The following is a 13,696-nucleotide window of genomic DNA, read 5'->3' as shown; positions in this document are numbered from 1 at the left end:
ACCGCTCCCCACAGGCCCAGCAGACGGGGCTGCTCCACTCCTGCCTGGAGCACCAGGGGCTGGTTAGAGCCCAGGCGCCACTGCCCGGAGATGTTAGGCAGGACCTCAGCATCTCTGAACCTGTCTGCCCCTCTGTAAAAGGAGCCGGCGGCAAGAGGATCAGGAGAGGTTTGCACCATATTTGGCATGTGATCACTGTAGAAGTCATTTATCTGTCACCTTCCACAGAGGCCGCGTGGCTGTGGCCCTGGGTGGATCTCTCCGTCTGATGATGCTGCTAGGGCCCCGGGAATGGGGAATGGGCAGAAGCAGGGGCAGTGCCCACAGTTGACTAATAACATGACAGACACCAACCCCCAACTGTGGCCTCACCTGCTTCATGCCCCAGGCCATGGGTAAGACCCACAGGTGTTAGCAGGAGGAGGGTGCAGGGCAGTCGTGGGTGAGACCCACAGGTGTTAGCAGGAGGAAGCTGCAGGGTAGTGGTGGGTGAGACCCACAGGTGTTAGCAGGAGGAGAGTGCATTGCAGTCCAGTATTTAGCAGATTGAGGATGCCCACCTTGCTGCTCTAAGCCGCTGAAGCCCCCGAAGTCTCAGGCACGGATCCTAGGTCTTTCTGCCTTGCTTTGGCGCTGGCTGACTTTGCCTTAAGATAAATGGGGGAGGTCCAGGGGCTTACACCCGCATCCCCTGCAGAAAACGCCGCAGACAGTGTGCTGGCTTGGCCTCCCGGTGTCTCGGGCAGGTCTGTGCTGCAGCCCTTCGGTTAACCTGGAAGCCTCGTCTGCAGGCCCTGCTCTCTGGGTGGCGCAGGGGGGCTTAGTGCCCCCCAGTCCCAGCCCACCAGCGCCTTGAGCTTTTTCCTGCCGTCTCCGCACACCGCTGGCCCTGGGTAGAGCTTCTCAGACTTCAGGGAGCCTCAGACCACGAGGGAATGTTGTTCAGCTGCAGGTTGTGATGAATCAAGTGTCCTGGCATTACCACCTGCGGGGGGCTGCGCTCAGCGCGGCCAGGCCTCGGCCATCCTGAAATCAACGCCTCCTGCGCCTCTGGTGGCCGCACTCGGTGTGGCCAGGCCTTGGCCATCCTGAAGTCAACGCCGCCTCTGTCTTGGCTGTCCTATGAATCACCGGGGCAGAAGACGATTAAAATAGAGGTTTTGCCGCCCTAGATGGGCTGCCTGCCAGCCTCTCCCTGGGCAGACACCGTCCCCCGCCCGCCAGCCTAGGGGAGCCTTTTAGCATCTGAAAGTGGAAGGGACTCTTAGAACCATGGCTTCTGGGGCCCGGACCAGCAGCAGCCCCACCGGGGAACATGCCGGAAATGCAGATTCTGGGTCTCAGCCTGACCTGCTGAATCAGAACTGGGGGGAGAGGCTGAGGTCTGTCCGAACACCCCCCTAGGGGATGCTCATGAAGGGGGGAGCAAGGCACCGCGGCCTCGGGGCACTGTCCACTCCCTGGTGTGTAGAAGCCTCAAGCCTGGAGTGGGGCACGGCTCTCCCAGGGCCGCCACACACTGAGGGCCCCAGCTCCAGCCTGGCCGGCCACCTGAGATGAGCTGGCCCAAGCCCCTCCTCCGGCCTGGTTCTGCCCCCCCGTCATCCTGCAGGTGGGACGTCAGCCACCTGTCAGGACATCTGGGGCAGACTGCCCCAGCGCTGAGCAGACACGCAGTGGGGCCTTAGCTGGGAACCGTGGGGCTGCGGGCACTGGCCTCTGCACTTAGCCTGCTTCACCGACTCTCTCTTTCTCCTTTGGTCGCAGCCCCAGTGGACAGGAAGGCTAAGGCCTCAGCGATGCCGGACTCCCCAGCGGAGGTGAAGACGCAGCCCCGGTCCACACCCCCCAGCATGCCGCCCCCACCGCCTGCCGCGTCCCAGGGGGCCACACGCCCCCCTTCCTTCACGCCACACACACGTAAGTAGCCCCCACCTGGCAGCTGAGGGCCAGGTGTTTCAGGGGAGCCCCTTGTGTTGTTTGAAATTCTGAGCTTCCTGCCCAGAGCCGGTGTGCACCTGCTGTGAGCCCTGAGTGTGAGGCGCTCATGTGGCCCAGAGCCCAAGCTTGGCCGATTCAAATCCCAGCTTCCCGGCTTCCCAGTGTGTAGCTCTGGGCCATGTCCTTGCCTTCTGGGGGGCCTGGGCTTCCTCTTCTGCAGTGCAGGTCCTCCCAGGGCTGTGGTGGGGCCAGGTGAGCCCACACAGGCCTTGCACCAGGGCCGGCCGTGGGTCAAAGCCGGCCGCTGTGCCTCAGGCTCCTGCCTCGTCCTGCAGGCCTAGGGATGCCAGGCTCATCCAGAGGGAATGTGGAACTTGGATGGGGTCAGGGGCTTCCCCAGGGTCACACAGCAGGTCACCTGCGTACAGGCCCCATGGAGGGACCACAGAGGCAGCTCTGGCCTTGGAGGGGCTCAGATCCCAGGAGCTCCACAGCCTGGCTGAGCACAGGGGCCAGGGTGGGGGCCTCGGCACAGGAGGCCGGAAGGGCGGGACCTCGAGAAGCTGTCAGGCCTTGTCTTGCTGGCCCTGGGCAAGGGGTTGGCCATGCTTGGCGCACAGAGCTGCCAAGGGTGTGGGGAGCTCTGGGAGGCTCCACTCTGTGGAGTGCCTGGGAGGCTGTGGGGCAGGGAGCAGCCAGTTCTCATCACAGTCACCCCCAGAGCCTTGGCTTTGAGGACAGACATTGGTGCTCTGTGGCCCAGTTGCTGGGCTGGTGGAGTGGCAGCATCCCTGCCCTCAAGGCCGGGGCTCAGGAGTGCATCTCAGTGTCTGCTGGGAGACTCCATGTGCCACCTCCGCATTCAGAGGCCAGAAGGCCCTGTACCTGGGGGACCCTCCCCAGGCTCTGAAACTCAAATGAAGCCCCTCTCTGGGGGAGGAGCCTGAGACTTCCGTCCTGCTGACCCCGGGTCCCCCACAGGCCAGGAAGAGCTGCTTCCTCAGTCCCTTTATGTCACGACTGTCCCCAGAGCACCGGGTGGCTATAGGCCAGGCCTGGCTCCCTTCCTGGCTCTGGCCCTGAGGCCGGGGGCCTGCTTCGCCGAGGGCTTTGACCATCATCTCCCCTCCATCTGGAAAGAGCACTGGCTGTGGGGTCAGGCAGCAGATTTGCGGCCCTGTTTGTAGGATGTTGGCTCTCAGTCAGCCTTCTGACTTGGTTGGGGAATGGGGTGGCCCAGCATTGGGGTGCCCCCAGGTGTACCGCCCAGAGGCAGGTACAGCTGGAAATATGCCCAGCACTCAGTAGGAGCCAAACAACCTAACGCCTACTCCCTGCACCCGCGGGGGCGTCCACATGTCACGGAGCCTGTACTGGGGGCTGGCCCTGCTTCGGACAGTCGGGACGCCGCACTCATGATTTTGCAGGTCCTGGAGGACGGCAGGCCCAGCGTGCAGGTCCTGGCTCTGCGGAGCTGGCCACGGTTTCTAGTGAGAGGTTGGCTGGGCTTTTTCTCACGTGTCCTTGTCACACGGCGATGTGGCGGGGCTGGGATCACCCTTCCCTCTTCCGGAAGAGTCCTCCCGTCTGGTATGAACCAGGAGCCATCTCTCCACCAGGCAGCTTGTGACCACACCGAGCCCACGTAGGTAGAGAGGGGAGACCCCTGGTGTGTTGAATTCGCAGCACACCCCCCCGTCCTGGGGGAGGCAATGCTCAGGGCGGACCACAAGAGACCCAGCCGTGGGTGCAGTGCCTAAAACGCCCGCTCCACAGACAACCTCAGGCCCCAGTATCGGGGACAAACGCCGTGGGCTGAGCCTGGTTCCCCAGACCCTCAAGCCTGCGTCTCCCCCACCTGCTCTTCCCTGGGGAGCAGCAGCCTCTGCTTCGAAGGTGCTGGCCTGATGCTCCTGGCTGGAAGTGGGTTGGGATCAGCGGGGCCTTGGGCTCTGCTTCCGGAGACCTGTGAACGGATGTGAGGGCAGCCGGCATGCCTGGGGCTGGGGTCCTTCCCGCCCCCTCCACTGTCAGCCCGCCTTGGGGTCATGTTTCTGGGGTGAGGGCCCAGCTGGTTTAAGGAGCACGAAGGTTATAAAAGAGATAAGCAGCTGCTTTTTCTTTTCTAAGCCCATGCTTCAGTCCCAGCGGGCTGTCGGGAGCATCAGTCTGAGGCTCTGGCCACCCCTGAGGTGGCCTCAGATTCATCCCCTAATCCACGCAATTCCCTGAAAGCCAGGTGGTTGGCCGCACCCCTGCCCCTGGCTGGTGGGTGCCCTTGAGGGGCCACAGCTCAGCTGCAGAGCCCTGCCGGGAGGCTCCTCCCCGGGAACTGGCCTCTGAGCCAAGCTGATGGGAGACTGAGCCTGAACGGAGACTTGAGGGCCGAAGTTTTTCTTTCCCAGTGACTGCCCTGGGCGCAAATTCATCTTGGAGTTGAAGCTAAGATGCTGCTGCGGGGCTGGGGGGTGGGGAGAAGGAATATAAGGAGCAGGGACCCAGACCAAGCTCCTCTAAAGCTGGGAGGACCCTTAAAGGGCTAAGGCTTTATCCTGCCCTTGACTACCCCCATGACAGAGAACTCACTACCCGTGTTTACTAGCCCTACAGCCTGTCTTCCTGTGGCCTTTGCCACTAACTTCAGCTCGGACAAATTCAATCTTTCTTTCTTTTTTTATATAGTAGGGTTTGGGTCTCCCTACCTCGCCCAGGCTGGTCTTGAACTCCTGGTCTCAAGCGTTCCTCCCACCTTAGCCTCTCAAAGTGCTGGGATTACAGGCATGAGCCACCGCGCCCGGCCGAATCTTTCTTCCTGTTTGGTGCTTCCTCCTCCAGCGCTGACCCAGGGCTTTGTTTTAGAGACTCCAAGCTGAGACTCAGGTCACTTTTAGGACATGCGGCTTCGGCCCAGGTCCCTGAGAATGGTGCTGATGGGGTCACAGGGGCCTTCTGGGAAGAGGAGGTTGAAAACGGGGGGCCCCGCCCCTGCTCATAGAGAAGCCGCAGTTCTTGTAGACCCTGGAACAGTCCTGCCATAATGGCCCTTAGGGATCACCCACTCTCAGAGAAGGAAACTGAGGCTCGGAGAGGGGAGTGGCCTGGCCCCAGGTGGTGACAGAGCCCCATCAGAAAATCACTCTGAGAAGCAGGAAACGTCGGCCCGGGCGCCCCTGAGGGCGGAGTCTCCTGCCCACGCCCCCACCAGAAATCACTCTGAGAAGCAAGAAAAGGCGGCCAGGTGCCCCTGAGGGCGGAGTCTCCTGCCCACGCCCCTCCTGACAGCGTGTTCTTCTTATTTTGCTTACAGATCGAGAGGACGGGCCTGCGACGCTGCCCCACGGCCGTTTTCATGGCTGCTTAAAATGGTCAATGGTCTGTCTCTGTAAGTAAAATAACAAAAACCGCAGGCCTCCCCGGAGGTCTTCACCGCAGCACCCTCAGCCGGCCCAACACTGCTGCCCTGGGGGCGCTCGGCTCTCCTCCACGGCCTCCGCATCCTCAGTGTTGCCTCTGTTGTGTTGGCCCTGCCTCCTTAGGGAGAAGAGGGCACAGGAGGGCAGAGCTGCCGGGTCCCTGCATCCCACAGACCCTCCGCTCCAAGCCGCAGGGCCTTAGGCAGGAGCAGAGCCTCTCTGAGCTCTCCTTCCCCAGCAGCAAAACATGGCCAATGGGGCTAACTGCGAGCGCCGAGGGGAGGGGCGAGACACCGACCCTGGCCAGCCTGTAGCTCAGCCATTGCTAGGGCAGACCCCACCTTCCCGGAGTCCCAGCTGCAACTCTTCCTGCCAGGGTGACCTTGGCCAGGTACCACGCCCCCCGTGCCTCAATTTCCCCACCTGTAAAATGGAAGTCATCACGGCCCCTAGTGCCAACGGCGCTCTCCAGGAGCCATGAGATGATGGCGCCAGGCACACGCTGGGAGCTCAGCGGGCTTGAGTCACCAGCAGACATTTCTGTCGACCTGTGTGGCCCATGGCAGGCGTTCAGGGAGCACGGGCTCTTACCAGGCGGTGTTTAGAGTTTTTGTCAACCAGTGACTGCAGCCATGCTTGAGCCCATCAGACAGCTCCGGTCCATCACTACCAGCCAGCATGGCCCAGGTGTGGCTGCCGCGGCACTCCCGGCTCTAAGAACGAGGGCGGCAGAACAACTGTGCGTTGTTTCTGTTGCACAGGGCTGTCCTTGTCACAGCCGTTATTCTGTGATGGGCCTGGCCGTGCACCCGCGCCTGGCATGCGGCTCCTGGACAGTGGCCGTTGTCACCCACTGTGTGAACTTATGGATGGTAAAGTTGGTGAATCTCAGCTCCTGCAGCCCCCACAGCAAGGAGCAGGGGTGACAGGAGGGGCTGCCTTAGGGCGCCTCTGTCGCATCTGACCCCCCACCAAGGCTCTGAGGCTGGGGGAGCCACAGGGGTGCTCGCATGTGCCCGCAAACCTCAGCTGGGGACACGTGTGCGGTCTAACTTAGTAACACACCTGTTGCAGGAATGAAAGCACTTGTGCTGGGGTTATTTTTGGCGTCTCTTTAGCTGCTGAGACTGCCCAGCAGCGCGGGAGGGAGTGCGCGGGCAGGCGAGGGCTAGCAGGCCGCCGGAAGGACCAGGCACCCAGGGCAAGGCTGGTAAGCGCACCTAAGGGAGGGCCAGGCCCTGGCCGGCCGGGACGGTGGGCAGGGGCCCCGGCGTGCACCGTGGCGTGTCTGAGAAGCCACTGGAAGGTCCGCAGTCCTGACGACAGTCCCGTCTGTCCTGGAGAAACCAGCCTCCTGCTGTGGTGAGGTCTCCCATGGTGACGGGCCATCTCCTGGCCTTGCTGGGTGACCGCAAGTGGCTGTCCTCAGTCTTGACGGGGTGTGTGTGTGTCAGAGTCCACCGTGTGGCCAGATGGAGCTCACCAGTGAGAGGGAAACAGCAGCGCGGTGGGGTCCTCCGGACAGAGCCTCAGAGGGCGAGAGACCAGGGGCTCGCTGCATCCTGCGTCAGTGTCCACTGTCCCCCTAGAGGAGGGAAAACCCCAGAATACAACGCCGTTATCGGTGCCGCGCACTCCAGAGGGCCTGTGCATCCATCCTGAGCCCAGGAAGGCGCTGCTGAGACCATTCAAGTCAGGGGCGCAGACAGGCTCCCCCCTGCGCAAGTTGCCCCGGTTGAGGGGAGCAGCCGCTCAGAGCACCGTGTGGAGGTTCGCGGCCCCAGCAACAGAGATGTCTCAATTCTATGGCCACCCCATAGGAAAGGCCAAGGCGCGCCTGCACTCAGGTTTTGTGCCGTATCTGACCTGCAGTTAGCGGTTTCCAGAATTCCACTAAGCCGTTTATTGCCAACAGCCTCACAGAACACCCAACCCATAAAACCAGTCAGGAGGGAGCGACCCTGGGGGCCTGACTTGGGCAGCGCAGGAGAGGCTGGGGAAGCCCAGGTCAGGCCTGAGCGACTCTGGCTGGGGACACACGGTACAAAGGAGGTCAGTGCCGTGCTGTCCTCTGGTCCCTGGAGCCCCACTTGGAACTCCAGGATGGGTTGGGAGCCATTTGCAAATGAAGAAACTGAGGCTAGGCGCCGAGTCTGACTGAGGGCACGTCTGGGCCTGGCGGCCGGTCCTCACTCCTAACCAGGGCAGCGTCCCCCAGCCCTCGAGGGCAGGGCTGTGTCTGTCTGGATGTCCTCACCACGCTGGTGTGTCTGAGGGCCTCTGCGGCGTCCCCCGCCCTCCTGGCCTCCCACAGCCCCTGCAGCGGATATCTGTGAGGCCCAGGCTGGAGCGAGAGCAGGGTGAGCGCTGGGCTCCGGGGGAGGCCGTCGTTGTGGGCACATCTGTTCCCCCCGCTCCACCAAGAACATCCTGGGCACAGGGCCAGCCTCACCCCTGTGCCGCTGTGCCCAGCGCTGGCTGCTCGGTGTGTGGGGTCTGCCGGGGACGGGAGGCAGTCTCGGGGAGCCGGGCCACCCTGCTGTGTGTCTTCGGTTCCTCGGAGCCCATCTGCCACGTGGGATGTGTGTGATAACCGCGCAGCCTGTGTCTGCGCAGGTGCAGAGCCAGGCTCGGGCCACAGCACAGCTCCCTGACCCGGAGGCGCCTCGCAGGTGCCGCTAGAAGGCTGGTCGGGAAGGTGGGAGCCTCAGGCGGCTTCTGGGAAGGTGGAGTGGAGGAAGCCGATGGCGGCCACCTGAGGGTTACTGAAGGAACAGTTAGAGATGCCTGACCCCTCAGAAGGGCCTTGGTGGAGGTACGGGCTGGTCAGTCGCCCTCCGGAGGGTGCGGCCCCTTCCAGTGCAGGCCTGCAGGAGCGGGTAGAAAGGGAGGCCTGGCCTAGCTGGAGCCCCAGCTGTGGGGACGCAGCGCAGGAAGGGGGGCCGGCATGTGGGCCCCCACGTCCCATGTTCCCTCCCGTCCAGGCAGAGGCCACAACACTCAGCAGGGGTCACTTCCCAGGGCCCAGGTCAGGATGGGCAGGGCTGGCCTGATCTGAGGGGTACACCAAGACCCCCCACCATCCAGGGCACATGAAGTAAACAGCTGGTGCCTACCGGCTGCCCAGGAGGAGCCGCTGCACCAGCCCAGCCCAGCAGCATCTCCATCCTGGAGAAAGGGTTTTCCTCTCCTCCTCGGCACACACAGACCCCGCCAGGCCTCAGCCGCAGGTGCGAACACATGGCTGGAGCCTCAGAGGAATTCGGCCCTGAGGTAGCAGGTGGCTCTGAGCTGCCCCCCCCAACCCCCAGACCCACACTCTCAGCACAGGTGAGGGGTGGGGCCCCTGGAGAGGGGCACTCAGGGCCACAGTGGAGCAAGAGAGACGCGCATTTACATCATAGCCGTGCATGCGTGTGTGCATGTGTTCACGTTGTGTGCATGTGCACATGTGTACGTGTGTAAGGGTGGTGGGGGTGAGTGGAGGTAGGGAAATGGAGGGCTCACTCTGGGGGCAGGCGAGTTGGTACCCTGTGTAGGGAGCGTGTCCTCGTGCAGGAGGCGGGAGCCAGCCGTGAGTGTGTGTGGGGCTTCGGTCCTCCTGACAGCAGGAGCTAGCCAGGCCTTCAGGCCTCCCAGAGGCATCTGGTCCCCCTCCCCTGTCAGCAAGGGACTTGGGAGCCCTGTGACCTCTGACCTGTCTGCAGAGCGTGGAGGTCACCTGTCAGGCTCCTGAGGCCAAGGGCACAGGGTGCAGGTGTCCCGGGCACAGGAGGGCTGCCCTGGCCTTCTTGCAAGAGGCTTCGCCTTAGCTCTGTCACCTGAGAAAAGGGGTGAGGCCCGGCCCTGGGACTTTCCATAGCAGCCCCATGTGTGCCAGGCCCCTGGAACGCTGACCCCAATAGCAGGGCCAGCCAGGCAGTCACGTCTCAGTGGCCAACAGGCGGCCCTGCAGCGCGCTCATCAGCTGTTCCTTATGTCACCTGCTTGTCCTCAACATGCGCTGGCCTGTGTGCACGTGCATCTGCGTGTCCAGCCGCCAGGGGCAGGAACCCACCCAGTGTGCCCTAGCCCTTCTGCCTCTTGGAACCCCATTAGCAGGCGTTGGAGCTGTGTGCAAATGAAGGCATTGCTCACGGCTGGGAGTCACCTGTCTGGGACATTGCTCAGGGCTGGGAGACACTTGTAGGAGGGACATTGCTCAGGGTGGGAAAGCACCTGCAGGGGACGTTGCTCAGGGCTGGGAGATGCCTGATTGGGGTGGGGGTATTGCTTGGGAACATCACGCCAGAGGTGATGGAAGCTGGCCTTCCAGGGGGATGAGCGACTTCTCATTTTCCAAGTCTCCTGTGCCTCCAGAAAGTGGGAACTGAGCCGTCAAGCCCCCAGTGTGTGGAGAAGCCCCTCGCTCCCTGTTCACAGTGAAAACCTGAGCCAGCCTGGTGGGGTCACTGTCTCCCAGGCCAGGCGTAGGGGCCACACCCCTGCTGGATGTGAAGGGCCTGACTTCAGCCCCAGAGCAAGTCCCAAGGGTGGTGCCAGGCAGGAGAAGCCACACTCAGAACGCAGTCACTCCACAGCCACCACCATTGTGGGTGCCATCCCAGCCCTTACCCACTGGGGACCTGGGGCAAAGAGGCTTTACCTCCCTGGGAATCCATTTCCAGGTCTGTAAGGGGGTGTGTGTGACCTCTCAGAGCAGGCTGGAAGGACAGACGGTCAGCCTGCAAAGGTCCGGCTCAGATGCTCTGGGCGGGCCCAGGGCTCCCGCCGTCATCCTCAGCACTACTGTTCTTGTGTCTCGTCATTGTCGCCGTCACTATTAATATTGTCACCTTGGTCGCTGCTGCCCTCACTGTCACCGCCGTCTGGGTTGTGTTGTCACTATCACCTTTGTGTCCTCGTGTCCCTCGCCCTCACACCCGCTTCCCTCCTGCAGTGATGAACGGCAGCAGCCACTCACCGACAGCCGTCAACGGTGCACCGTCCACACCCAACGGCTTCAGCAATGGCCCGGCCACCTCGTCCACGGCCTCCTTGTCCACACAGCACCTGCCCCCGGCCTGCGGGGCCCGGCAGCTCAGCAAGCTCAAGCGTTTCCTCACCACACTGCAGCAGTTTGGCAGCGACATCTCCCCAGAGATCGGGGAACGCGTGCGCACGCTGGTGCTGGGCCTGGTGGTGAGTTGGGCAGGGGCAGTCGGGGCCTTGGGACGTGCATATTCCCTCCGTTTAATGAGGATGCAGCCACAGCCACTCCTTATGTGGGCACCACGCTGACAACCGGGCGTGGACCCGCTCCCCCGATGCCACCTGTGCCCTCCCAGGCCGTGCCCACCTCCTGGGCTGCCTGCCTGCCTCCCACATGGAGCCTCCTCCTCGGGCATGGGCGGGTCGGCGCTGGCTCATGCCGAGCGCTGCTGATGTCAGGTGGGTTTTCTCCCCTGCAGAACTCGACGCTGACGATCGAGGAGTTTCATTCCAAGCTTCAGGAGGCCACCAACTTCCCTCTGCGGCCGTTTGTCATTCCCTTCCTGAAGGTAATAGCAAACCCATCCTCCGTGCTGCAGAGGCCTCCCTAGAAGGCCCCTAATCCCATTCCTTGCCGGTGTGGATAGCGGTGGACAGGCGGGAAGGGGCTTATGTGGCCAGGTAGGCAGGTGGATGAAGAGGTGTCAGGCATCGACCTTGGCCAACCTGGGACCCTGTGGTACCCTAGGGGAGCACTGCTGACTAGTCATGATTGATTCCTCCTAGTTAAGGCCTGAAAACTGGTTGCCAGACCGGATGATTAGTCAGCCACTGAATCCAGCGCAGGACAGAGCTGTCCGGTTCGGCTCTGGTTGCCGTTGGCCGAATGTGCTCGCTCACTCCACAGGTGATTTTTGAGCACTAATGACGTGCCAGTGTGGGGCGAGTCTCGGGGACAGGGCCCAGGACGTGCAGCAGGTCCCTGCTGGAGCCAGCACCCTGGGGTGGGAAGGCGCTCGGCCCACAGCCACTGTCAAATCTGCAGCTGTACGTGTTGGAGAAATACTCCGAACATCCCTTGCATGGAGGCATATTGGTGAGGGCTGAGGATGAGGGCAGAGCTGGTGCAGAGCCAGCCCAGGCTTTTCCAGACAGCAGGAACTGCACGTGCAAAGGCCCTGAGGCATGAGGCGCCCGCTGTGCCTGAGGAACAGCAGAGGGGTCAGTGTGACTGGAACAGAATACATGGGGCAGAGAGAGCAGAGGTGAGGGCGGGAGGCGGTGGACAGACGGAAAGGGGCTTATGTGGCTGCGTAGGCAGGTGGATGATGAGGTGTCAGGTGAAAGCAGGTCAGATGGTCACACCCTGATCAACCGTGGACCAGGGTGGCAGCACGCAGGGCTTTTCAGCTATGCAGGCTCTCAGCCCAGCCCAAAACTGCTGAATCAGAGCCTGCATTTTTTAAGATGCCAGTCTGAGGAGTGGGGAATGCTTGAGGCCAGGAGTTCAAGACCAGCCTGGGCAACACAGCTAGACCCCATCTCTACAAAAAATTTAAAAATTAGCTGAGCATTGTGTGCACCCATGATCCCAGCTACCCAGGAGGCTGAGGTGGGAGGATTGCTTGAACCCAGGAGGTTGAGACTGCAGTGAGCTGTGATCATGCCACTGTGCTCCAGTCTGGGCAACAGAGCAAGACCCTGTCTCTGAACGGACGAATGAATGAATGAATGAATGAAGCAAGCCAGTGATTCCCATGGAAAAGTGATTCCCGCACACACAGATAGGACAGGCACGGGAGTGCTGTGGAGTCAGACTGCCATCTCTGCGGGTCTCCACTTCCCCAAGACGGCTGCACATCTCTAGCAGGAGCTGAGGGAAGGTTCCCCACATGTGTCTGACCACATGCCCATCTCTGCTGAGCACCTGCTGGGGTCAGGGTTCCATGGAGCTTAATTGGGAGCTGCCAGTCTGGCCACACCTTCAGGCCCACCCTGAGCACTGCCCGCCCTGCTGTGGGCTCCGTCTCTGCTGGGCCGGGCCTCCCCTCGGGGGTCCAGAGGACAGACCAGGCCAGATGTTCCCTGGCTTGAGCCCGAGACTGCCACTTAGCAGCTGTTGGCCCCTGGGCCAGGCCAGTTCCTCTGTGCCTGTGTTTCTGCATCTGCAAAGTGGAGTCATTCTCAGGCTGTTGAGGGGACAGCATGGAGGGACACACAGAAAGAACGGGGCCTCGCTCCCGGGCTCAGGGGAATCTTCCACCTCAGCCTCCCAGGTAGCGGGGACCACAGGGAGGTGAGGCAGGTTCTAGATTCACGTGGGGCATCGTCCAGGGATTTGAACTGTCCCTAGAGGAGGAATCGCGGGGCATCGTCCAGGGATTTGAACTGTCCCCTAGAGGAGGAGGAATGCTTCATGAAGATCTCTCACAGCCCTGTTGATCTCTGTCAAGGTGTAGCATAGGCACTGCCATGTTCCTGATTAACAGGTGGGGAAACTGAGGCTCTGGGTTCCCCCCAGGTAGTGGAGAGATGGAGCCAGGGCTCAAACCTAGATTTGTCAAACTCCAAACGCCATGGTTGTCACAGGGCACGTCCAGGGCCAGACCCTCATTCCCCTCAGTCCCTCCCCAAGGGGACCCCATATCACACCCACCTCTGCTCCCACCCTCCTGCCCTGCCTCCTCTGCTTTTTCCTGCCCTCCCTCCCTCCTCCACCGCTCCCTTCCTCCTCCTGCCTTCCTCCGCCCCCTCCCACGCCCTGCTGTGCTCATGCTCCCAGCTGGTGACAAAAGAGAAGCTTCTGGAGTGGCAGGAGCCTGGGCCCATCTGGCATCGTTTGCAGTTCGTTAGCGGCCCTTCCCTGTCCTTCTTTTAACTTGCTGCAGACTCCACCCCTCCCAGTCTTTGGGGACACGGTGCGCCTGCTTATTAGCCGCAGATGCCCCCAGCCTCAGCCATCCTTGCTTACCCGAGGAGCAGGGCCAGGCAGAGAAACGCTGCAGCATCCCCACCCCTGCCCCCACCAGGCCTACGGCCCCTGTCCATGACATCTGGTCAGGCCCTGGTGTCCCCCAGCCACACCCCAGCAGGCGCCGCCCGCAGCACTGCTTTCGTGAGGTCCGTGTCCACCTCAGTCTCCCCTCGGTACACAGGGGCTCCCACAGCCTGTGTGGGGTCGTCGAGGCCAGCCCACCTCGTGCCCCCACCCGGGGCCCAGGGCCAGTAGGACGTGAAGTCCGTTCACTTCTCTGACATGGAGCTTCTGAGGGAAGGCCAGGAGGATTCAAAAATAAAAAATGAAGATCCTGCGGCCAGTCCTGGTTCCAGGGCTTGTTGCTCAGATGCCGGCCAGAACCCCGGCCCTGCTG

General features: G+C 62.0%; 1 protein-coding gene across 7 annotated transcripts in view; it reads left to right on the top strand.

Annotated features, from left to right (window-relative positions):
• CBFA2T3 (CBFA2/RUNX1 partner transcriptional co-repressor 3) overlaps positions 1-13,696 on the top strand; it is a 103,000-nt gene that overhangs the window by 71,502 nt on the left and 17,802 nt on the right. For 3 of the 7 annotated variants that reach the window (XM_055232820.2, XM_063612528.1, XM_063612532.1), the window contains exons 2-5: positions 1,768-1,920; positions 5,249-5,323; positions 10,294-10,535; positions 10,805-10,894. In XM_055232820.2, coding sequence (XP_055088795.1) covers positions 1,768-1,920; positions 5,249-5,323; positions 10,294-10,535; positions 10,805-10,894 — 560 coding nt within the window. Of the gene's footprint in view, positions 1-191; positions 396-791; positions 953-1,767; positions 1,921-5,248; positions 5,324-10,293; positions 10,536-10,804; positions 10,895-13,696 lie in introns of those variants that run through there. The other 4 variants (XM_055232821.2, XM_063612531.1, XM_063612533.1 and 1 more) reach the window with 3 other exon arrangements.

The sequence above is a fragment of the Symphalangus syndactylus genome, chromosome 11 (assembly GCF_028878055.3).
Source record: "Symphalangus syndactylus isolate Jambi chromosome 11, NHGRI_mSymSyn1-v2.1_pri, whole genome shotgun sequence".
Classification (NCBI taxonomy): domain Eukaryota; kingdom Metazoa; phylum Chordata; class Mammalia; order Primates; family Hylobatidae; genus Symphalangus; species Symphalangus syndactylus.
This window is presented reverse-complemented; position numbering and strand designations above follow the sequence as displayed.